Source organism: Apus apus, chromosome 8 (assembly GCF_020740795.1).
Source record: "Apus apus isolate bApuApu2 chromosome 8, bApuApu2.pri.cur, whole genome shotgun sequence".
NCBI lineage: Eukaryota > Metazoa > Chordata > Aves > Apodiformes > Apodidae > Apus > Apus apus.
In genome coordinates this window covers 19,282,426-19,307,793 of record NC_067289.1, presented here as the reverse complement: position 1 = coordinate 19,307,793, position 25,368 = coordinate 19,282,426, and the positions used below count along the sequence as shown (strand labels likewise).

The 25,368-nt window shown below is 41.2% G+C and overlaps 1 protein-coding gene across 2 annotated transcripts; it reads left to right on the top strand.

Annotated features, from left to right (window-relative positions):
- Window positions 1-1,562: 1,562 nt before the first annotated feature.
- Window positions 1,563-25,252, top strand: MFN1 (mitofusin 1). 2 transcript variants are annotated; one of them, XM_051626722.1, is made up of 18 exons: window positions 1,563-1,859; window positions 2,025-2,146; window positions 2,826-2,961; window positions 5,702-5,864; window positions 6,454-6,578; window positions 7,631-7,739; window positions 10,960-11,067; window positions 11,725-11,878; window positions 12,003-12,070; window positions 16,748-16,869; window positions 18,439-18,565; window positions 18,857-18,961; window positions 19,938-20,040; window positions 20,985-21,214; window positions 21,708-21,860; window positions 22,363-22,559; window positions 23,951-24,085; window positions 24,903-25,252. In XM_051626722.1, exons 2-18 carry the CDS (start codon window positions 2,032-2,034, stop codon window positions 24,970-24,972), a joined length of 2,220 nt encoding a protein of 739 aa, XP_051482682.1. In that variant the 5' UTR covers window positions 1,563-1,859; window positions 2,025-2,031; the 3' UTR covers window positions 24,973-25,252. The 2 variants fall into 2 exon arrangements, with proteins under 2 accessions (XP_051482682.1, XP_051482683.1); XM_051626723.1 differs by having other exon boundaries at window positions 1,563-1,864.
- The last annotated feature ends 116 nt before the right edge of the window (window positions 25,253-25,368 follow it).

The window sequence follows — 25,368 nt, the reverse complement described above, 5'->3', positions numbered from 1 at the left end:
TGTCCTGTACAGGAGAGGGGGTCTGTTGTAAAAGGAGAGTCCTGTGATACAGAAAACCTGCTGGTTGATTCCTGAGTAACTTGATGTCTGACTTTTGAATTGTGTTATTTCTAACCTCTAAACTGGGAATGAAAAAAATACACCATGGGAATGTTGTGAAGCTAAATAATTCCTAACTAAAATACACTGCACACTGTCTAATTAGGAAATACATTCAAGTTTGTCTTAGGTTGAATTTTATAAATACATGACTAATGTTAGCTTGAGTTTTTTTAATATCTATCAGAACATAAATAGAAAGTAGAGGAGTAGCTGGTCTCATTTTACGTTAGCAGGAACACCAGTAGGATATCAGCTTCCACATGATCAGCATGCTAAAACAAGAAAGATATTAAGTAGTAAAAAAAAAAAAAAAGGTAATGAGTGGAGTCTGTCTAGAAGTTGGAAGGCCGAAAGGAATGACTATACATGCCAAGGACAGTGTGTTGTTCCCACGGAAGGGAAGACTACAGTTGGGTTTATTTGTGTCAAGTGTGTAAGTGGAAGGTCAGTGCTCTGACCTTGCTGCACCAAGGTGAACGGAGCATGGGAATGTGGGAATGCTGCAGGTCTGATCCTGCCAGAGGCTTCACAAGGCTTTAACCCCATGGCTGGAGCAAGTCATCTCAGTCTTGAGGGGGAGAAGTTAACTGTAGTAATCACAAGTATGAAAATATTCATGTTCTGTGAGGTACTGCGTGATTCCAGTTCAGTTGTGCATTACACTGATAACCTGCAAGGAAACGGTAAAAACCATGAGGTTTGTTTGAGCGGTGTTTTGTCTTTGGGAGTAACTTGTATTTGGCACTGATTTTTCAGACATCTGAGGCTTTAGGTTAGGTGAGTGTCATGTATTTCAGCTTCCCAGCTACTGTTTGTTAACGAGGAGCTCTTATGTCAAAGATTCTGTTCACGTCAAAAACAGAACTGGGATCCCACTAATGATTGCAAAAACTGGAAATACAGTAAGTTAGTAATTCTCAAATAACGTGTTCTCTGCAAAGCTTGCTCCATGTCCTTGGTTGCTCGGTGTGTGGTTCTGGTGCCGGTGAGCTCCGGCGGGACGTGCACACGCTGTCACACTCTCCCCAGCGTGCTGCAGCCTTGGTCGTTTTCGCGGACCTTGATTAAACCGTGGTGCCGACAGCACGAAGGAATCCCAAGCCACGCTTCCTTGTCTTTATTCCGGCCCGGCGCTGGAGCTGATCCCTTCGGGCGCACCGCGGCAGCCGCGCCCCACGGGGCCCCGCCACAGGCCGGGGCGTGTTCCCGCCCAGCCAGGCGCGGTCCCGAGCAGCCCCTGCTGCCGGCGGGGCCGGGGCACGGGCCCGGGACGCGGGGCTGGTTCCCGGCTCCCTTTCCCCAGCGGCCGCGCTCCCCGCCCGCCCGCGCCGAAGATGGCGGCCGCCCCCGGGCCTCCCTGAACATGGCGCCGCCCCCCCCCTCCTCCGGCGGGTCCGGCAGCGGAAGTGACGTGCGCCCGTCCCGGCGGCGGCGGCGGGCCGGGAGGCGGCGGCGGGAGGGAGGGAAGGGGAAGGGAGGGAGGCCCCGCCGCGTTGCCGGGGAACGAGCCGGCGCGCTGCGAGCGAGCGGGGCGGGCAGGGCCTCGGGCCGCCCCTGCGGCCTGACCCCGGGCCCTCGCGGCCCCCTCAGCGGGCGCCGCGGCACCTCCCCCGGGGCTGGGCCTGTCCTCGCCGGGCCGAGGGGACAGCGCTGACCTCCAGGTGGAGGGGAGAGCGTGAGCCGCCTCCGGTGGGGAGAGAGTCGCGTATTTCGCCAGCAGGCCGCACGGAAACGGTTCGGACCCGTCCCCGAGCTTGGTGAGGTGCTGCCCGGATGGGTGTGTCGGGGTGACAGCAGCGGTGAGAGCCGCGCCGTGGGCTGGGGCCTGGGAGTTCTGAGGTGGCTGGATGAGAAGTGGGAGGCTTCTCGCGTACCTGTGTCTGGGGAGTGCTTCGGGCACTTTTACATAACTTCTGTTGCAGTTGCGTAATGGCAGAAGCTGCTGTCTCTCCGCTGAAGCACTTCGTGCTGGCTAAAAAGACCATCACGGCCATCTTCGACCGGCTGCTGGACTATGTCAGTGAGGGAGCAACTTTTGTGGAAGGTCAGCTTTCATCTTGAACACGAGGCCTTGCCTGTTGCAGCACAGAGGGGTTGCGTGTAGGAAAAGCTGATTGCACCGCTTGGGCTGGTCCCCTGACCTCCTTCCCATGGGGGTGAAAGCTTAACCCCTCCGGCGTTTATAGTCCTGCTGTGGTTTCTTTTGCGTAGCAGAAGGGAGAAGCAGGTTCCTCCATTATTCAGTAGGAAAGCAGATCAACGTGTTGTAATGCAGGGAACCACTGGTTGCACCCTCAGAAGTTTTAGCAATGTGGAAGTGTGTGTTGCCACATGGAGTTGGTTGTTCATCACCTCAGTGAAGACAGCCCAGCCTGGCTGGTGTATCCGTGGAAGATCCTGTCTTTCCTTTCTGAAGGAAGCAGGTGTCTCAAAGAGCAGGGCAGATCAGGCTGTGTTCACAGGGTTATTGGAGCTGGCAGTCAGATTGGTGATTTATCTGAAGTGATCTGTGCCATGATATCACAAATGCTTGTGGTGGAGCTGCTGAATGACACGAGCTAACATCAGTGTCTGTAGTGGGGTTTTGTTTGATTTGTTTTTTTACCACTGTATAGTTAAAATTTGCACAGATCTTTGTTGGTATGTGAAGATAAAGTGTCTTGTATCCTGGAGCATGTACTCTTTATGTGATTGCTTTTATGGTGTTATTTTTCTATGCCTAGCAACATACAGGAACCCAGAGCTTGAACACGTGGCAACAGAAGATGAACTAGCAAAAATACAGGCCTATAAAAAGAAGTTAGCAGTCATTGGTGAGGTGCTTTCACGGAGACACATGAAAGTGGCATTTTTTGGCAGGTAATGAACAGAATTATTGGTACTTAATTTGATCTCTTTACTTCACTTGCAGGCCTTAGTGTCTGTATTGCTAATTTGAATGCACTGGAATGAGTGCTTCACTGTACAATTATTGTTTGAAATACAATATATCAAACCATGTTCACTCTTACCTAATTGATGCTGAATATTTCCTTGATGTTGTTTTTCTTCATGACTGTAAATTAATTATGCATGTTTTGTGAGGTGTTTTTCATTGATAAACTTTGTAGAATAATCCTGTATAGATCTGTTCTTTGACTTAAGCGAGTGTGAGTTGTCATCTTCTCAAGAACAGCTTTTCTTTTTTAAAGGGGTGGTTTTGTTTGCTTGGTATCTTTGCTTTGCTGGAGTATTATTGTTGAGAACTTTTGTGTTTGATCTCAAGTGCTTGAAAAACTAAACTGTGAGCTGTTTATGTTTCCATCTACAAGCAGCTGAAGGAAAACTGACGTTTAGAGAGGGTTGCCTTGTTGGTTGTATCATTAGTCTGATAGATCTGTGTGATGATTATAGGGGACAACAGTAACAATGTAGTGCATGGCTTACAGATCAGTCTGAATGAAGCTACAATCATCTGCTTTCCTGAGTCACTAATTGGGAAAGGTTCTAGTTCAGAGTCCTTGGTGACATTATTACAGACCAGCTGTCAAAAGCTTTTGCATACTTAAATAGCATTTACAAAGTTAAGGATGATTTAAATTACCTTCTCTTCTAAAAAAAAAAAATAAATTTCAGTGTTAGAAAAAAAAATAATGTTGGTTAGTTGGGCTCATCTCAGCTATATTTTTTTAATTATTTTTTCAGCCAGTAAAGAGGGAGTTAAAAAGAAAGGTATTTCTTGCACCAAAAATGTGCTACTACATAACAAGTATTATTATAAAGAGATGCTGTCAGGATTACAGACCCCAAGCACTGAGCTTTTATATGTCTCTGCTTGTATGTGTTGTGTTTGGGATTTCAGTCTCATCTTCATGGAAAAGTCTTTAGTTTTCTGTGAGAAATTTTGAATGGGTCTTAATGCTTCCAATAAATGTCTGTTTTCCAAATCTTGTGCCATTCTGTTCTCATAAAATCTGGAGAGTGTAGAAAGATGATGAAAATCTGCCTTACTGAATGTGAAGACAAATATAAAATAGAGAAGTCCTTCTAAAAGACTGTGATTACAGTGCTTTCAAATGCTTTTTATGTGCCTGATTAGTCTGGGATCTGTTAGTCCTCTTTGCTTCAGGAGGACTGATTTTTCTGTACTTAAATTTAAGCAAGTGGTAACCTATTTTGTCTGGAGTATAAATTTTTAGCTCTAAAAACTCTGTAGTAGTATTGGAAAAGAGGTGTACAGTAGCTGTCTTCATTTCCTAAAACTCATTTAACTATTTAAAGAAAAACAACTAAAGATCTGGGATATAGAAATTAGTTATATTTCAGCCTTGATATTTCACAAAGTTAAAAGTTGAACACATATACAAAGTGTAATATGTGATAACAGTTGCTTTTGCAAAGGGCAGAAGTTCAGAGCAGGAAAAGAGAATTCACCTCTCCTGATGACATTTTGAGTGAATTTGTAAACTGTTGTACAGTGAGCACTGAACTTTTTTCTAGAAGCAGCAGCTCAAAAATTAAAGTCTGTGTAACTTCATACTCTTGTGCAATAGTTAAACCTCAACTATATATGGGTGAGGGGTAGAGAGTTAGTGCAAAGTAGGACATTGCTGAGAGCTTCAGGTTGTTACTGAATCTTGAGTTGCTGACTAGTTCTTTTTAATCAACAAGATTTTTGTTAATTTAACTGCCTCTTCCTTCTGAAATAAGGACAAGACTGAGTTCCGTTATTAAAGACAGTTTTTGAGTTATAAGGATTCTGCATGAGTAGTAAATATGAAGGGGGTTTGTACATTATTTCACATCTTAAGAATCTTCATTCACTTGAGGTTATAATGCAATAAATTGTTGAGTCGCCATTGCTGGCTGTGGTGAGAATTCCCAGACAGCAATGCTTTGAAACATGTCTGAAGGCAGTAGCACAGCAATGCTCCTTTGGCACAGCAGTTCCTTTCTGTTTGGTGATCAGATATTTCTCTAAAGAAAGGTTGAGTTGTTGAGGAGGTCGTTTCAGGATTGTCACCAGAGAGGGTAGTTACTGTGAGCAGGAATGTGGAGTGGTTGCCAGAACATAATTCTGCCCAGAATGTTACGTGTATTTTCAGTTGGTTCTTCTCTACAGGAATGGCAGGGCTAGCACAGAGAGGAGGACAGGCTGCACCCCTGTGTGGGACAGCCTGCTGGCATTTAGCAATTGGTTTCAGTTGATCTAAGGGATCTTTTTATGCCTGATGCTTTTTCTGGGGTAGTAACATTGAGCCAACATGTTTTACAAATTCCTTAGACAGGTTGAGGCATAGGGAATAAAGCATGCTTCCCAGTACAGGTTGGGCTTGCTGAGCCAGGATGTGTGTTGCAAATGAAAATTGTTTTCCTTGGTTGAACAGACATTTTTGATAGCAAGAAAGATGTTTTGGAATTGCTATTCCGATGAACTTTTCCTGCATTCCCTGTTCTTTTTTGGCAAGCTACGCTGTACTGGCTTGAAGCCCCATCACCCAAAACAGCTTGTAATATGTGGGTCTGATGCAATTAAATGGGGGAGCATTCAGTTCAAGACAAAGGTATGTTTAAGGCTGCTGTACTGTGCTCAGAGTGCTTTTATTTTCTGTCCTCCTAGAACAAGCAGTGGGAAAAGTTCAGTCATTAATGCAATGCTGTGGGATAAGGTGCTTCCTAGTGGGATTGGCCATACAACTAACTGCTTTCTCAGTGTGGAAGGGACAGATGGAGATAAGGCTTATCTTATGACAGAAGGATCAGACGAAAGGAAGAGTGTCAAGGTATGGTTTCTGAATATTAACACCAGTTTTTGCAGTACCTGTTTCTCAAAATACCTGCCCTTTAACAATGATTTCAAGTCCAACAAAAGTGTAAGGCTAGTTAATTCTGCATTTTAAAGTTATTATTTAGGAGGGACTTAACTAACAAACTAAATTGTCTACTTGACAATTTTTCTTTGATGTTTCAGAGGAAAAATTAATGTGTGTCTCATTGTAGCTTTGCGTATGCCAAGTGATTTATTTGTATAGGACGGAGAAAAAGGTTTTTTGCTTGTTAAGGATTTGGGAAGTACCTCTCATTTTGCCTGCATGCACTGCAGCGCTGTGAAGAGTACTGCTTGTGGCTCCAAAGAAGCCCTTGTCTGAGTTTCAAGGCACAACTAATTCATTAGATGCTGTGAGCTTTAAAAGGCTAAAAAAATATAAATAAAAAAATTTAAAAAAATCACAAGTATTCACCAGAAGGAAGTATGAACTGTTCTGTTCAAGATAGATCCTGTCCAGGTTTGCTTGAGTACCAAACTAGGCTGAGATACAGGCTCGTTTGTGGTGCATATTCATGTTTGTGTTCTCTTTGTGCTCTTTATAGACAGTTAATCAACTTGCTCATGCACTGCACATGGATAAAGATTTGAAGGCTGGTTGTCTCGTCCATGTCTTTTGGCCTAAGTCAAAGTGTGCCCTGCTGAGAGATGATTTGGTTTTAGTGGACAGGTATGTTTTCTGGTTTAGTAAATACTTTCTTAAATAAATTAGCTCTTACATTGTTTAGAAAAGAGACTGGTTTACTAATTGATGGTGCTCTGGTTGTTAGGTTGCCAAGTTATTGAAAAGCTTGTTTTTTCCCTTTTATTTTTTGAGTGAGTAGAGGGCTTGTTCCTTTCAGTATATTGCTGCTTGTCATCACCCCACTGATTTTGGCCTTGCAACAGTTGGAACAAACAAGTGTCTCATGATTGAGCTGAATAAGGGACTAGCTTTTGGCTGAGGATGCTTCCTCCCTTAAACAGTATGGAAGTGTGAATAGGGTTGTTGCAGCAACAACCTTTTGCCCATCTCCTGTATTTAAATGCTTCAGATAAATCATGTAAAATGTAAGCAATCTGGACTTTTTAAATTTAAAAAGCGTCTGTTAAGAGCTGCAGTGCCCACATGTTAAAGTAATGGGTCACCTCAAAATGTAATTGTGACTTGTTTGTGTGCCCATGTGTTGAGCTAACATTTTCTACAGTTCATGTATTTGAAGAGTTCTGAAAGCTGTTGGGTTTTTGCCTTATTTTTAAAAACCTGAGAGCACTGTGGTTTTAGCTTAGTTTTACTTTTTTAGTAAATCTGTGCACAGTTTGCATAGCGTGTCATTTTAAAGAAGGCCTTAATTAATATAAAAAATATTTCATGAACAACTGTCCTTTTTCATTAAAATCTGAAATTGGGAATATGGGGAGGGGGACCACTCTGTGAGACTGCTTGGAGTTCCAACAGACTGCCTGTCACTTTTCTTGGCTATAATGTTCTGCACATTTCTTCATTAGAAGCGGCATTTTGTAATTAGTAGATGGTCCAGTGAGTGACAGACTGATAAATGCTATCTGGTAATTGGCTTTTGCTCTGTTTGCTTTAAGCTTAGCAATCAGTCTAAAGATACAAAGCTTTGTATCTTCTTGAAACACCCTTAGGCAGTCCTGCTCTATTTTTATCAGTTTCTAAAACTCAGATATTCCTTTGCTGGATAAATACAAGTTTGTGGGTTTTTTTCTTCTCAACAGCCCTGGCACAGATGTCACTACTGAACTGGACAGCTGGATTGACAAATTCTGCTTAGATGCTGATGTTTTTGTCTTGGTTGCCAATTCTGAATCAACTCTCATGAACACGGTATGATGTGCAGTGGTTTTACATTATCTCTTCATTTAAATACTCAGCAGTTCTTTAGCTGAAATGGCTTCTCTTACACCTTCAGTGAAGCTCCCACAAATCATTGCATTTATAGCTTGTGAGCAGGATTTAGAGATGGGAGGCAGGAAACAATATATATATCCTTCATGAGAGAAAGGAGGACCAGTTTTTTTTCTACCTGCATTGCTTACTCTGACTTGAGCATCGCATTTGACTTCTCTCAGTTTCTTTTTTGATACATGGATGATGTCGTGCTTGTCTTGCATTACAGTTTCAAGTTATTTGGTGTTTGTCAGCTGAAGACACTTGTATTATCAAGGGAAAGATTATGGAGTATTTCAAATCCTTAAGTTCAGTAAAATATACAAAGCAGGTGAAGGAACTTGAATTTCTGTCTTGTTCCTCATGTGTTCTTGTCTCAGAAAAGAATTAATTCCCTTGATATACCTTGTGTTGAGGACAAGTGCTGCAGGTTGTCCTCATTGGACTGTGTTTGTTCTTCTGGAGATGCTAGCAATAAGCATTCATGTTGCGTGGTTCTGTGCAGCGTGGGGAGCTGAAGGTGCTTTAACAACTTTGCTCTCTCTTTATTTCAAGGGAGAGAGAAGATTTCTGTATCCCTTGCAGCCTAAATATCGTATGACTCGTAGAGGGAGAGCATCCAGAATGGCCAAAGGAGCTGTTGTGATACGCGAAATAAAACCCCAGAGATTTGCTTTAATTTTCTAATGGTATCCAGTTTTTACTAAACTACATTTGTGAATGTAGAGTCTCAATATAAGGTTTCTAAGTTGCTGAAAGTGGGGCTGCCAAAATGTAGTATAATGCTACTGAGAAATCTCTTTTATTTAAGCCTACTGTAGACAAATGCTCTGATTGTTCTGAGCGTAGTTCTGACATGCAGTGCCCCAACTTTCTAATTATCGATGCAATTTTTAATTCAACAAAGAACTCAATGTACTGCAACAGTGGTTGTTCCTTGCTTTCTAGTAAATTAGATTAGTTTTGTAGAAAGAGAGAAGAACTAAAATGAGTTAAAAAACATTACATTCCATCTTCTGAGCCAAATCCACAAAGATTTGGATTCAAAAGAGATGTGATTTAAAAGGCAAAGACAGAAGATTCTGACAGCATCGAAGGCCCAAGGAGGATTTGGCACACCTATGGCTTTATCTTATCCACTATCTCACATGAAGGTTGCTTTTTGGCTTTTATTGTCGAGGGAGTCTGGAAGTGGTTTGTTTTATGTGCATACCATAGCTGGTTTGTTGTTTTTTTTTTAATAAAAGAGGAAGAAAAAAAAAGATTGGGGGAGTTGAGTGAGCAGCTGTGTGGTGCTTACGTGTTGGCTGGGTTTAAGCCACGACAAGTGAACACATTTCTATATAGAAACAATAGGGACCTGCCAGGTTTCAGTTTGGTGTAATGAAGTAACAGAGAAAAGGCCGAATTTTATGTGGTTGTCTTATTTGCTCAGAAGAAACTAACCCTGAAAAACAATCTGACTGAGACAGTAAATATGCAGGAAAAACACGTTGGCTGTATATCTACTGGAAGATTCTGTTAACCTTGTATTTGATTCTTAGCACCTACTTGCAGAAGTGCTGCTGTGCTTTTTCAAGGGATTTTTTGCCAATCCTCATTCCTTGTTGAGCACGGCTGAAAGCTGCTAAATAGGTATAGGTTAGACTTGCCATTTGGAGCATTAAAGTCTTGCTGAGTGTTTTTGGTTGCCATGCCTATAAATCCTTACTTAACACTGAGAACCTTGTAGCTATTAGAATCTGGAAGTAACCTGTGTCCAGGGTGTATGTTGGAGGGTAAGGAAATAGATCTTGCATGTGATTGAAGCTTTGGCTCAGTAAACATCTCTCTTACTCTTTCTTCTTTTTAATTCTTTTAGTGTGGAAAACAGAAATGGAGTTGTCTTTAACAATTCTGTGACTGCTCTAGATAATGTGTATTTTGCTTTGCATTGTGGAAAAATTATAATTTCTTTCTTAATCTGCACAAGCTTATTCTTCAGGTAAATCATACAGTGACTATCTTCTCATCCTCCTTAGGCATTATATTTATTTACCTCTTACCATAACGCATTTGAGAATATTTGGTAGCTGCTACTCAACCACACATTTTTTGCATAAATGTGATTTTTCTAATATTTCCTCATAAATTCTCTTCAAAGTTGTTATTTCTGTAGCAGTGGTCTTGTTTACACATGCTTAGTCCCTGGCTGATGGAGACTTAATGTCTCAAGTGTTGTGTCCAGAATATGTGGTGGTGTCCTGCAGGGGATTCAATAAGCTTATGGCAGCACAGAGATTTCTTCTGTTTGAGCTGTGCCTGTGGGGATTCACTCCATCACAACATACCCCTTGTGACTATGAAAACAGCAGTGATGGGTGGTAGGTGTGGGCAAGGGACCTAAGGATATTTTCAGGTACACACATGTCTCACTTTGAAAATTGAAATGTTCAGCAATGGCGCTTTTTTCCTGTGGCTCAAGCCATGCATCCTCATGTAGGAAAGGTAACTCGTCTGTAGTTGGAATATTGCCTGGTTGAAGAATATAGCCAGAGGATGTTTTTTCTGGATATAGAAACCAGATTTGACAGGGTGAACAGAAGCATCTTGGTAGTTTAAATAAGGAAGACTTAACAGTTTTAGCCAGATGTCTTATTTAAAAAACAACATGAGCAGATATAGTCATGTTTTGTGTGACCTTTTTCCCTTCCTCTCTGTTCCCACACAGTATTTTGAGTGTCACATAGTTGCAAACAAAATGAATAGAGAGCTAGAATTGTCAAAGGAGGTGGAGTTCTGTGATAATAAGGGTGAAAGGAGACAAAACAAAACAAAAAAGACAGTGAACAACATAGTTTTATAGAAAAACAGGCTTTCTTTTCCAATGTTTTCTTCATTATTTGTTTTGAAAATTTTCTTAATGTGTACCTATTTTTAGAGTAGGTTGCAGTGTCTTTGACTTTTAGCATTGACATTAGTTTTAAGACATTTGATGACTTTTGAACTATCTTAAGCCTTTTTTGTGTGTGTGTTGGATATCTGTGGAGTTTAATGCTAATGAGTTCTTTTTCATTAAGTTTTAAAAAGCTGGATTAACTTCAGAATCTGTTACAGGATAATGCATGACTCTGGTTTGGTTGTCTGGAGAATTTGCTGTTTCTGCTTTAATTCTTAGGAAAAACATTTTTTCCATAAAGTGAACGAACGACTTTCCAAGCCAAACATCTTCATCTTGAATAATAGATGGGATGCCTCTGCATCAGAACCAGAGTATATGGAAGATGTGAGTGACTTATTTGGCTCTTAATGGGTTGATTTAAAAAAAAAAAAAAAAGTATTTATATAAAGAAAAGACCTCCATAAGCATAGAAGCATGCTAAGTTGCCTAGGTAGTGCAGTTACTAATACGAAAAAAACACCTTTGTTTTAGTAATAAGGAGATAAACTATTTGGTCAGAAAATGGAAATAACTTTTTCCGTGTTCAGAGCAAAAAGCAACCTGCAGTTCAAGCTACAATATGTGCAGGAAGGTAGTACAATGGGAAGCTTGTTTAGATCCTTTTTCGTCCATGGTTAAACTTGTTTTAAATCTTCTTTGTATTACATTGTATTTCCATAATGGTAGCACAGCCTGAGGGTGCAGATTGTACATGTATCTACCTGCAGAGGAGCTGGCACAGTGCAGTGCTAGATGGTAACAGTGCAGTGTGCTCTTCAGAGCTCTCCAAGGGCAACCAGCTTAGTGAGACAGAGACACTTGTAGAAGAAATTGTTGCTTCCCGGGCTGTTTAAATGGTTAAAAGCACCTGCTGCATCAGTAGGATGAGAGGGCATCTGCTACCTAAGGGGTTGTCCAGCAGCTGTTTGTGACTCTGATGTTCTGATTTGCTGATGGCTCATTTTCTGCATGTTTCTCATGAGCTCTTTACCTTTTCCTCAGGTGCGTAGGCAGCACATGGAGCGCTGCCTGACTTTCCTGGTTGATGAGCTCAAAGTGATTGATCCTGTAGAAGCGAGGAATCGCATCTTTTTTGTTTCAGCGAAAGAAGTTCTGAGTGCCAGGAGACAGAAGGTCCAAGGAATGCCTGAGGGTGGTGTGTTGGAACTCTTTGCTTTTCCTCAAATACAGAAAAATACCATAAAATCTGATAAAAACGTTTTAAATAGTCAGTGCTGTGAGGTACTGCTCTCTCCCTTATGATTTGTTGTGTTTCACAGGTGGAGCACTGGCTGAAGGATTTCAAACGAGATTACAGGAATTTCAACATTTTGAGCAGATATTTGAGGTATTGAAGATGGGCTTTTTAGACTGCCTGTTTTTTAATGCAAAGGTGGCTTTTACTTACACTTGATTTTACTGAACGTAACCTGTGTTAGCAAGTGGAGGAGTGTAAGGTGTTCAAACCATGTAACAGCTTTGCTTTCTCACCTTGAATTGCAGGTAGTTGTTAGAAAGAAGTGTTGTTCAGCAAGGGAAGAGATCAAAACTCTTAGCTCATTTTTTGAGATCTCAGTATCAATACAGTCTGTATAAAAAGAGACAATGCTCTTAGAAACAAGTATATCATTTATAGCAATGAGCTGGTGAAATATTTGCTGCATAATAAGCCTTATTTTGCTCTGAAGTTGTAGCTTTGAAATGAATCATTGTCATTCAGGACACAAATAGTAAGAAATTCTGTTTCACCAATGTAAATCTGGATATTTCCTTGCATTTTTAAAGCCAGAGTTTTGAAATTATCACCATTACCTACCTGTCAGCTCTGATATTCTGAACACTAACACTATTCTTCTGTCCTTTTTGCTGTACAGAATCCATCCATCACGCTCAGTTTACCTATATTCATAGTTGGGAGTTTACAGTTTGGTCTGAATAGGGCTGGGTAGACAGTCAAGTGGTTTCTTTGTGATGAGATCCATTTATCATGCTGAATCTGATAACTAAATTTTCAAATCCATCCTTGGGATATCTTAAGGGGAGGCATTTTGGGTATAACTCCATGGTTTTGTGTGACATATATTGGCATATCTTGTGCAACATGAGCCCAGAGGGTGTGACTGTAGTTTGCACACAGAAAATGCTGAAGGCTGCTCTTGCATGCTTCAACCAGCAAGTCCTTCTTTGGTGTATTTTTAAAAAAAATCACCCTGCCTGTGTGGAAAGTATTTCTTCTCTCATTGCAACAAACCCATTTGACCTTAGCAGAACCAAGTTACATAATGATGTGTGTGTGACCAAAGGTGTTAAAATAACAGCTTGATTCGGTCTTACAAAAGCAAGAAAATGTCAGACTAAATTTTAAGTTTAATCCATATCCACACTCTTATGATAGATGAGTGAGTTGTTGAAATGATTGGTTCAGAATACTTCCAGGGCCTGAGTCCATGAGGCATGGATTTCTTGCTTGAGTCACAACCTCCAGCCAAACATGAATTTTTATTTGTAATTTTTGTCCCTAGAATTACAGTTAGGAAACTCAACCAGTAGAAAAAATGTGGAACTTAAGTTTCTAAATCAATTTTTGTTCTTTAACCTATTTTGCCTTGTGCTGTACCCAAATCTTTTTGACAATCTTTTACAATGACATGAAGTACTCAATACTTAGGCTAACTCAAGATTAAGATGGATGTATGACTTACTAAATTATGAGATGCTACAGGTGCTCAGCACATCTGTAAATCAGGTGTCACAGTCTTGGCCACAAAACAAGAAGCATCCGTCACAAGGTCACAACCATGAAAAGTTTTCTTTCGCAGAGGCAGGGGCAAAAAAAATTTCTGTGGCAGCACTGAATGGCCTTAAAAACCAACTCGTTTCACATTCTGTGTTTCGTTTGTTGTGCACCTTCTAACTCCAACAGTGAGAGTGGGTTCTGTGATCTTTTTCCCTGCTCAGCCCTGTTTCATCCTGAAAGCAAAATGGATGGCTTTGAAAAGGAGTGTGATCACATCACTTAGCATGACAACATGTGCTAAATTAACACTGCCAAATCAATTTGAATTTTGAGTGTTTGACATTGCAGCCTTTTTCACATTCAGGTTCTGTGGGCAATTTCCTAAGTTATAGTGGCATTTTGTTTGCTTTTAAAGCAAGGCTGATACTTAAATGGTTCACCAGGTCTGAAATCTTCAAACTTGGTACTCAAATTACTGTCACTTGAGATGATAAAGTAAGGATGAGAGTAGTATGCTGGTGTCAGATATGTTTATCAGCACTAGGCTATACCAGCTCATATATTAATGAGCAGGTAGAATTTTCTGTGTTCAGTCTGGGAATTAAATCCTACTTGGCACCACACTTGATGCACTGCTGAACCAAGTTCAGATGCTGTCTAGCCATGGGTACAGCCTCAGTTCAGCACTTCTGGCTAAAGATTTTTCCATGGGCTCTGCCCTGACAGAGGAGCTGCAAGCCCCGAGGCTCTTGGATTACACTCCAGGCTGTAAAAGGAAAGGGACAGGAGCACAGATGCTTCTGTCTGCCCTTGTCAAACACTGACCCCTTTTTTCCCTCTGTCTGCTTTGCCTTTAGGTCCTTCTCCCTGTTCAGGTGCCATGCTCAGTCTTTCCAAATGCCTCTTGTGCTCTTTTGTTCAGTTCACATCTCATGCCCTCATTTATAAACCCTCCCACACATTCCATGTTCCCACTGGCAACATCTGCTGGTTTTGCTCCTCCAGGATTCTCTCACCCTGTTTCTGTCTTCAGCAAAATTGGACTGCTTCTTCCTCTTTTCCCCCAAAGGCTGAGAGGAGGAACTGTTACTTCTTTAGTACTTCCGCATTCCTTATTTTAGTATCAGTTGGTGATGGGAAAGCCTCTTCATCCCAGGACAGATATGAGCTCAGTATAGCTAGAATCATAAAAACAATCTAGAAACAAAGCATTTGATATTGAAAAAAAATTGGGACATTTTTTAAAGGTTTGTAGCTGCTTTTATGTAAACTTTTGTGTGAGGGCAAAAGACATTCCAAAAGTAAATATAACATGTTCTTCTCCAAAGTACAGGGTGGTTAAAGTTGTTAAAAAAAACAAAACTAGTCCAGGCTTCCTAGAAACACTTGTAAGCAGAGGTGAGATTAAAATGTCATAGATTAATGTAGTAGCTTTAAAAAGTGATATTACTGTGTGTGTCAGCTGTGGAAAAAACAAAGCAGTTGTCAAGGAAAGGGTTGGATTAGTGAATCAATTCTAAATTTTTATATTGTGGAATAATGAAGTAATCTGTGTATGTTTGGCCTGAAATTTTACAATGAAATACATAAAAATGCCTTGTCAAGACAGCAAAGATGTGCATGCACAGTGCACTGGGTGCAGTAGTCCTTAGTGGATATTCAACATAAAACTAAACCCCACTGTGCTTCCAGTTGTAGTGTTTCCCAACTTTGTTAAGAAAAACAGTAAAAGAAATGGTGTGGGGAGGAGTGGAGCAGGGAGGCAGGGCAGAATAGTAATGGTGGCTGTACATTGGAGGGAATAAGACAGCCTGAATTAGTGTGCAGCTGCAGAGTCCTGCCCGAGCACTGTACAGCAATGCCATGACCTGAGTGCTTAAAGACTGTCTTGCTGTACTAGGAATGGGCTGGAAGGTAACTGGTTTTGGTTATGCTATTTTGATAAATACTTGTTTACAGACTAACAGCAAAGCTGCTGCTCTCCCCTACGCATCTTTCCCAGTTGTTTAACTAACTTTTATGTTTTCCCTAGTGCTCTAACTTGGATTTTCTGATTGTGTTGTGAGTGACTGTCATCCTTTAATCTACCACATACTAATGTTGGGAAGACTCTTTCCTCTGTGTCTAGTCTAGCTCTTACAATGTGCTGATATTTATGAAACTCTGGCCTTTCATTGCTGATTTCTAGATCTGCTTCATCGAGGATCAGGGAATATCTTTCACCCATTTTGTTTATTTTGTTTTGATCTATTATTTTTAGATAGCTGTAAATTTGTCATTACAGCATATGCTGAAGTCACAGGCAAGTCTTTTAAAAGCAAACTAAAGCTTTTTTTGCTATGAAAGGTGCATCCATTTTTTGGAACAATTTAAAAAAACCCCACATAGATCTGGTGTAAAGAAACTAGCTGCTTGATTCCTTTCCCTCAGACAAAGAAGATGTTGCTACTTTGTAGTAACTTAGTGCAGGTTGAATTCCATCAGCATTTAATTGGCTACATAAATCAGGGTGTGCAGTTGCTTGAAAAAAAGTCCAAGTCTTAATTTATGGTTTATCACAATTGATTCGCATTTGCCCAAATTGATCATCTGTGTAACTCTTCAATCAGTGGTCCTGTAATTTGTGAATCACTTTTACAATATTCAAGATTGCAGATTAGTTAGAAATTGTGTCTTTAGAGCATTCTGTAGTCATTCATGTAACACCTCAGAAATCTGCCAGTAAGATAGTATTTTAAGGACTACTTAACAACAACTTTTTTTTTTTTTTTTTTAAATCCTGTGAGATAATCTTTGCTTCTTATTCCTAACTATATATTTTATTCCTGGATGGTCAGTATTGACATGAGTATGTCAGATTTTATTGAGAAAACTGCTTCTTGAAAATATGTATAATTACACCACCAAAAACTCAGGCCAGGCAATATTGCCAGCATTCATGCTAGACATTTATAATTCCAAAGAGGTAGTTTGGAAAATTTTCTGAAGAGTCAGATTTATCTTACTTGTTCATCTGCATTTTCTTTTTTCTTTACCCCATTGATTTATTTGAAGAGTAAAAACCTCTGCACATTACTGTGAGTAAACATGGAGGTACAGACATGCTGCCCTAGACTCATTTCAGATTTGAGTTCTGTTCTCTATTGATTTCTCTATGTTTTCTCCCTTTTAATTTCCCATTGGTTGAAGTTCATGGTAGAATTAGCAGCATGTGCTTTCTGACAGTGAAATTCCTGGGTGTGTTGGCATGGAATTGCAGTAATGTGTTGTGGCTTGGGCCCCTCGCAGGAGTGTATCTCGCAGTCAGCCGTGAAAACCAAGTTTGAGCAGCACACTATCAGAGCTAAACAGATCATAGACACTGTGAAAAACATTATGGACACCATAAACGTAGCAGCAGCAGAGAAAAGGTAGGTGGGTTGGAGGGCTGGTTGGCTTTGCTTTATCCAGATCCTCTGAAGAGCCATTCCTATGCTGCTGATTTTCTTGGGCCATTGTGGACTTCAGAATTCACTTTTCTCATTTGGTAAGAAATAGAGAATTTCTCTGGTGTCTCAGTCTTATTGCTGCTCACTTGCACCTCTCAGACTTGTCCTTGGTCTGTGACTTCTGTACAGGGGTCTTGGTTTAATTTCTTATTCTTCGTTACTGACTTACAGTCCCAAAGGCAGCCTGTGGGTTTTCAGATATTTTGTCAACAAGATTTGTCCATGTTGTTTTGCTTTTTTTTTCAAATCTTTTATGAAAAAGATTTGATACTTTAGGTTGTCTAGCTGTGTCCAGCATTGCAGGAGTGATGTTTGGCCTGCTTTACCAACATTTTTTTTGATAACAGTAACACTAAGAAAATAAACATGAGGATATAGACACAGTGATTTGCAAGTGGTTAGAATACTGTAAGGGGTGAGAAGAGCCCAAGCTCACAGAAACCTGGCCCTTTCCAGATTGTATCCTTAAATATCTTTATTCTCTCTTTTGTCATGTAATCCTTTTAGTGCTGATGATAGCAGCTCATCAGCTCTGTCTGATAGTTTTGTATGTTCTTTGAGGTTTGCATCTATATGGTTTTTCCCCTCACTTTTGTTGCTCACTCTCATCTCTCTTGTAGACAGTGAACTTGCTGTACTGTTTAATCCTTTCTACCCATCTTCTCTCTGTGTCTGCTAATCGTGTCTTTATGTTTCAACAGACTCCACAGTGCCCATCAAACACACTCATCTTCCTGAATATATCAGCTTTTACAGACTGTGTGTTTTCACACTCGTCTCACATTGTCAGATCTGATGAAAACATGCTGTGAAATGTCTGAAAATATTCTGATACTCTACTTCTTTCTGTCAGTTGACCTGCCAGAACCTGTGTAGTGACCCCTACTAATCTGAATTACTGTTGATGTTTCTGCTTGCCCTTCAAGATACAACTGCTTTAGCCTTTAAGCAATTTTTACTTAAATGATAGATCAGGGACTTGTGAAGACAGTTGTTTGTGACAAGGTTAGTTTCTTCCACCTCCCCTTGGCTTTGCAGAGTCATCAGACCCAAGTTGCTGCTCAGGAGCAGTCGAGTGGTGCTGGTGAGCGGCAGTAGGACAGTTGGATCAGATTTATCCTTTTTTAAAATTATATTTTATTTTTAAATCAGGATAGACTGAAATATTCAAGGCCCCTGATTCCCCTCACCTTTCGTAGTTGTAACTATGTGCAGTGGTAACAACGTCAACTCCAAATGCTGGTTTTGCAAATATATCAGTAATTTGAGTTGTGTTTGATCAGTGCACCCTTTAAATGCCCCTGTGGATTTAATATCTCTGTTGTAGTTACCCTGAAGCAGTGGCTCTGCTTTGTTCAGCCAGAGTCACTTTGGATTCTGTTTGGCTGCTCAGTAAACCATTGGCTAGGTGGCCCATGCCTGGTTGTGGGGCTTGTTTGGTTACTGGGTGAATACCTGCTGGTGATGGTGCTGTCCATTCTGCTATGCTAGAGTCCATTCCATGGAAGAGCGAGAAGATCAGAAGGACAGGTTGGACTTTGTTCGAAATCAGCTGAACATCTTGACAGAAGATACTAAGGAAAAAATCAAACGTGTTACGGAAGAAGTAGAAAACAAAGTAAGTAAAGGCAGCCTTGGGAAAACCTCCCAGGCTCAGGTGCTGTCTGCTCTGTGAGGGAGCTCCTCTAGGTGCCCCCACACCTTATGAAGTACATTTGAAATGTCTGTTATTTTCCTTTTCCAATATTAAAAAAAACCCAAAACACCAAGAACAACACCCTCAAAATGGCAGTCTTTCCTGACTATCAGGTCATGGAATCATGTAGTGTAACAGTTGATGCAGTGGTGTTTTTTCTGTCTGGCTGGAAGAGGTAGGAGAAACATTTCATGTCTTTACCTGTTCCTTCAGGTCTCCTCTGCCATGACCGATGAGATTTGCCGACTTTCAGTTTTAGTGGATGAATTTTATTCAGATTTTCACCCTTCTCCTCAAGTATTGAAGCTCTATAAGACAGTAAGTTTTCTTACATGGTTTGAAGCCTGACTCTTTGTCCTTTATTTTCTATTTCTGTATTTTCATAATTTACGTGTTATGTGACAGTTTGTTTCAGCATTGCAGGATTTTTACTTTCTGACATATGCATGTCTCTGTTTAACAGAAATTGGAAAAGGTGGAAAATACTTTCTGCTTTGTTTTTGGGAGGAAATTAATGTTTGTTTCAACTGCCTTTTTACTGGAGTGGTTACTGAAACTAATTCACTGACATCCTGATTTGTAGTCTTTGCTTCTAGTAAATAAAGACCTTGCATTAACAAGTTTCATTACTCCTAAAACTAAATGGATCTAAAACAAAAAATACTGCTTGCAAATACCCAACACTTTATGGTTTTCAAAAACTTTTTTAAGAAAAAAAAGGGTGGTTTTTATTAAACTTCTACAAATTCCTCCTCAAACTTAGTATTTTAAAGGAGCATACACATGCACGTGTTTGCCTCTTACCCTCAGATGTTGCTGGTGAGTGACTGCTGTAACTCCCAGCTGTTTCAGCCTGGTGGATCAGCTGGGAGGCTGCAGTTTCAGGATGGCCTGTGCTGTCCTGGATCTGCAAAACGTCCAGAGCAGACACCTCCAGAGCTGATGGGAGCCCTTTACCTTTGTACACAGCAATGAAATTGACTCCCACCAAACGAGGACAGTAAAGGCTCTGCAGGGTGGTATGGCAGTGGTATGCTCTTCACTGTCACAGTTTATGGAAAACACTGAATTTTCCATATGCCTTTTAGTGCTAACAGTCATGGAGCAATCTTTCCTGTGTCACTTTAATTAGGTCTTCAGTCAGTGTGCAATTTAAAAGCATATTTCCATGGTAACGTTCGTGTCTTCCCACTGTAAATAACAATGCTTAGTGTTTAACATATCTCTGCTCTGTATAATGAAATTGATGAGCTAAATATAAACTGGTGAGCATATATTCTTTATAAAATTTTAGGAACTGAACAAACATATAGAAGATGGTTTGGGAAGGAACCTGGCTGATCGTTGCTCCAGTGAAGTCAATCAGTCAATGTACCAGTCACAGCAGGAGATGATTGGTAAGATGAGGAAGGAGGAATGTTAAGACTTTTTGTTTAGAGGAAGACAATTCAAGAAAGCTTGCTTTTAAAAGAATTTCCTTTCTGATTGTGATTTAACATGAATGTGATAAAAGAAAAGCCATCCTAGATTGAAACTGTTCAGCTCAGTAGCCTCTCTCTCGTACTTGCTGATAACATGCCTGGGGAGAAGCATAATGAGCCTTGGTAAATATAGTGATCCATCCCCAATTTAGGGACTTCTGAGCCAAAATACTGCATCTGGATTAATGGCTTAAGAAAGTAGTAATGGACTTGTCCTCTGGGAACTTGTCTAATCCTTATATAAACTCATTTAAACTTTTGGCTTCCACAACAGATACATAAAATACACTAGTGGTTAAATAATGTTTCTGCAGTTTAATCTTCTCCCCTAGATCCTTCCAGATTCTGAGCACAAAGTATTTGTGCATTCAATTTTTTAAAATTCTTTTTTAAAAAAAGTTAGTAACTTTATTGCATATCTGTGTTTCTCTTCTGATCTGTTTCTATTAATAAAAGATTCAGAATAAGATCATGGAATTACATTAAGCCTTCAGTCATCTTACGCAATAATGTTACTTTTTCTGAATGGCACCACAACTGCTGGATAAACCAGCTTTTTGTTAGGCTATCCTTACCTTTTGACCACTTACAGAGGTCTTCAGTTAATTTGACCATTTTGTCCAGTTGCCCAGTGGTCCTTCCTCTATGAGTTGATTTTGGATGGCTCTTTTCTTTTATCAGAGCAATAACGTGCCTGTTATGATCACTACTGCTAAAATGCCTGCCAAGTTTACAAATAAATGCAAAAATTGGTCAGTTTGTGTTCTTGTAGTTCACAGAGTTGCTCAGAAGTGTTACTTGTGTATACACTGCAAAACTCTTAATGTTAACTCATCTTCAATATTCTGTTTTATTTCTAGAAAATCTGAAACCGTTGTTGCCTTCTAGTGCTCAGAATCAGCTCCACTTGCTAATTCCATGCAGGAAGTTTGACCTTAGCTATGATCTAAACTGTCATAGTCTGTGTGCAGATTTTCAAGAGGATATCATGTTCCACTTTTCCTTGGGTTGGACTTCACTTGTAAACCGTTTCTTGGGTCCTAAGCAAGCTCAGAAAGTGCTGTTGGGACTAGCAGATCCAAACTTACAGGTGAGTGCTTCAGAGATGAAGCTGCCATTGTGCCTTGTCTTGCCCTGATGGGAATGTATTGATTTTTAGTGTATTTGCCTCTGCTCTTTACACCGTGGCTGCTACTTGCCCCTAGTCCCCTCGTGTGAAGTGGTTTTGGTGAGGGTTATTTTTATTGGATTATATTCAGGGTTAGATTGGAACAAAAAACCTTTCCTAAACTTTCTACAGCATTTACCTGAGTTTTGTTTTCTTTTGGATTGAACCCTTTTCATTTCTAACTTCTGGATCCCTGCAGCAGAGCCAGTCCTAGGTAGAACCCTTATTCTAACCTAGTTCCCCATTGGGCAAGGAGCTGTCAAAACTTCCACTGCTTATCAGGAGCAGTGTTCAGACTTCTGGGCTGAAGAGTTTCCTTTTAGTAAATCAAACCCTGAATATATGAAAATAAAACAAGACTGCTGGGTAGTTCCTCAATGCTTTTTACTCAGGCTGCCATATTCCACTCTTCTAGATCCCTCATCCTTTAGCTACCACCCCGTCTGCTGGCCTTCCTGCCCGAACTCCGGAGAACGTGTCGCACGATGATTTTATGGTTCCCTTGGTCATGAGTTTAGCTTCACTGACATCACGGACCTCTATGAGCATCATCATTGTTGGTGGAGTGGCAAGTAGCATTAGCAATGTTCACTGGACTGGAAGTGAGGGCAAAGACTACTACCTCTTTGGGGTGCAATGTGAATGTTCTTAATAACTGGGCTGGATGAGCATGTGCAGCACACTGGATGCTCACAGTCAGTTTGCAGTGAGAAAATCAGTCTAACTGCTCTGAACATAGTTGGACAGATTGTTCGTGTGTTCAGTTTTGGAATTAAAGGATGATGTGATGGCACCTTTTTCAGTTTGAGTTAAGTGGGAGCTTTGCTTTGTCCTTCCTCCTTCATGAAGATGTAGGGAGGCTCCTGTAACCTCTGTGTTCTTCATGCCACTGGGGTACCAGCTTACTTGAATAAAGCTGTATTGCTCTGTAATAATAATATGGAAATAATATATTTTTTCTTAAACTAATTTGGTGAAAGAGCCATGAAGATGATCTAAAAAAATTGATGGAATTAGATTTCATTCTGTTGGGCGATTTACTTGAGCTAATGAAGAATCCTCTTTTTCAGATTTGGAGAACAGTAGGCTGGAAACTCATCTCTGTTTCCCTAAGTATGTATGGGTTGTTATATCTTTATGAGAGACTAACTTGGACCACTAAAGCAAAAGAGAGAGCCTTCAAACAGCAGTTTGTCAACTATGCTACTGAAAAGCTGCAGATGATCGTCAGTCTTACAAGTGCTAACTGCAGCCACCAGGTGCAACAGTGAGTATCACACTGATATTTCCCCTCACTGGGGACAGCAAATCCATATCCCTGTGGTCCTATCATGTTCTGGGAGTGGGGACTGGCTGTACATGACATGGGAAGGCAGCTTTAGTGTCCCTGGGCATTTATAATGAGGGAGTTTTACAGTGTTTGAAATTACCACCTGAAAATGTCAATGCGTACATCTGTCTGTGCACTGGGAGAGTTGGTGTTACTGTGCAGGTTGTCCCTGTCCAGCACCTTCCTGTGCAGAGGCAGGAGCTGCCAGGGTTCTAGTGGGGCTGACTTGGTCTGGTTTAGGTGAGCACTGGAGCAGCCCGAGGCAGGAGCTGCCAGGGTTCTAGTGGGGCTGACTTGGTCTGGTTTAGGTGAGCACTGGAGCAGCCCAAGGCACTTTACTGGGGACCATTTGTTCTGCCTCAGGGGCCAGCTTGGGCAAGTTCTAAGCAGCCAGGCCTGGCTCTCCTGCACTGCAGTACAGGAACCTAAGAACCTTTCTGAACTGTTCCATTTTTTGTGTGTTTCTCTGTCCCAAGTACTTGTCCACCTCTCTCTGCAAAGTAACATCTGGGTGATTGTCTCCCTCTGCCTTTCCTGTTGAAACTGTTTTGATTAAATTATTATTGCAGAAAATTAGCCCTGCTAAATGAGACTTCTAACCACCAGGGTGCAGAACACCTCTCCTGTGTAGCCCAGGGAATACTTTACTAATAATACAAAGTTCAGCTTCAGCAGAGGAAAGAGAATCATCCCCGTGTCCAGCAGCTGTGTGTCTCTGTGAGGACATGGAAGAGCTGAACTCAAGCCAGTGCTCCAGTGAGGTGAAGTAGAGAGGAAAGGAGATGTCTCCTCTCCATGGGAGAGCCTGGTTGCTGGCCCGGGGTGGTAACTGGGTTGTTTTTTTCCTTTGTTTAAGGAGTCTTGGAACTCAGGTTGGGAACAGGTGGCTGAGCAGGGCAGGATCAGGTGCCTCAGCAAGTCTGGGGCCCTCCTCCCCCTGCAGAGGGCTCATGTCCCCGTGAGCAGGGCCCTGAGCACGACACAGGGGAGCGTGTGGCTGCTCCAGCAGGAAACTGCCTGAGTCCTCACCTCAAACTTGTACCTGTTGATGCTCAGTGAAAAATTGCTATAGACGTGATGTGGGCATTGAGCAAGGTGCATTTTTTGTGTTTAAGGCTACTTTTTAAATTTAAAGAATAATTCTTTTCCTGTTTTCTGCTATTCTGTAATCCCTCAACAGCTGGGAGACTTTGATTGCTGTGTTCCACTGCACACTGCAATGCCATGTGACTGGGGGGGTTAATTCATGTGTTTCTTTTTTTGTTTGTTTTTTTTACTGGTAACAGAGTCTTCTATAAAGCATGATTACAAACTTCTTTTCCCTGTAGGGAAATGGCCACTACCTTTGCTCGGCTCTGTCAGCAGGTGGACATCACCCAGAAAAACCTGGAAAATGAAATTGCCAGGCTTTCAAAAGAAATAGATCAGCTGGAGAACATACAGAGCAGCTCCAAGCAGCTGAGGTAAGTCTGGGTGTGACTGGCCATGAGCAAGTTCAGTGGGATTGGTGCTTGCTGTTAATTCCAAGGTGAAATGTGGCAGGCACAGGAGCAGAATGGCATGCAGCAGGGCTGCTTTATTTACTGCACAGCTCTGGTTAAGTCGAAACATGCTTCTACCTAAGCGAAGCTCCAAAAATACACTTTCCTTAGATTGTCTTTGCCCTTGGCTCTCTTCATTGAACAGGAAGGATGGCTTTCTCCAGAGCATTACTCCTCTGTAGGTAAAGATTAGGGTGGCACCTTCCCAGAGAACCCTCCCCATGGGACACAGTGCCGCGTCATTCAGTGCGATACGATTTTTCTTCTCCTACCACTAGTAGGTGTTTCCAGAAGAGAAACTTGCAGCAGTCGGTGGTTTAGGGACTTAGGAGCAGCCTCAGCCTTAGGTTTGTGTTCGTCTCCCCCTGCTATAAGCCTGCCCTGGCTGTGGCGGCCTCTTGCTTTGGGCATTCAAGACCATGGTTGGAGGAACGTCTCGTCCCCGGTGTGCAACTCTCCCGTTACACACTGAAAGAGAATGGCCAGAACTGGGGAAGTCCCAGATTGACCTGGCAGAACCCCTGAGGAAAAGGAAACATGGGGCAGAGCTGGTGGCTCTACCCTGCTGCCTGGTCAGGTCTCACAACACCTAAGGCTCTGAGCAGAGCATCTGTTTAGGTTTTCTTAGTGCTGTAGGTTTCAGGAATAGAGGAATAGAAATTAAACACTGATGTTGATTCTGCCTTCTGTGTGGTTTGAGTGCTCTGAAGTAAAGCCATTGCTTTTGTTTGTTTTACAGAAATAAAGCTCTTCACCTTGAGAATGAACTGGATCACTTTACAAAACATTTTCTTCAAAAGAGTAAATAAAGCATCGTACTGACTTCCCGGTGAGCCTTTGTAGGACAAAGTAGAAATTTTACAGATGACACTTCTCCTCTGTGGAGTCACATGAAATGATTTATATTTAAAATGTTACTTTGATTACACTTGTTAACTATTGTAAAACTTGGTTTGGAGTCTGATGGGGAACCAAACTGAAGAGCTGTGGTACTTTGAGTGCTATGTTTGTTTTACAGATTTTGAGTTCAAAGTTACCTTTAAACACTAAATTTCATTGGGCACTTGACAATAAAATCCCAAATCCTTATTGGTTTTCATTAGTATTTAGCAGTGGCAAGTCTCACTTCCTGGCATCCAGGATTTCATGCAGGGAAGAGAGCTTATCACAGTTATCACTGTCTCTTGTGTTCAGTCCCTTAGGAA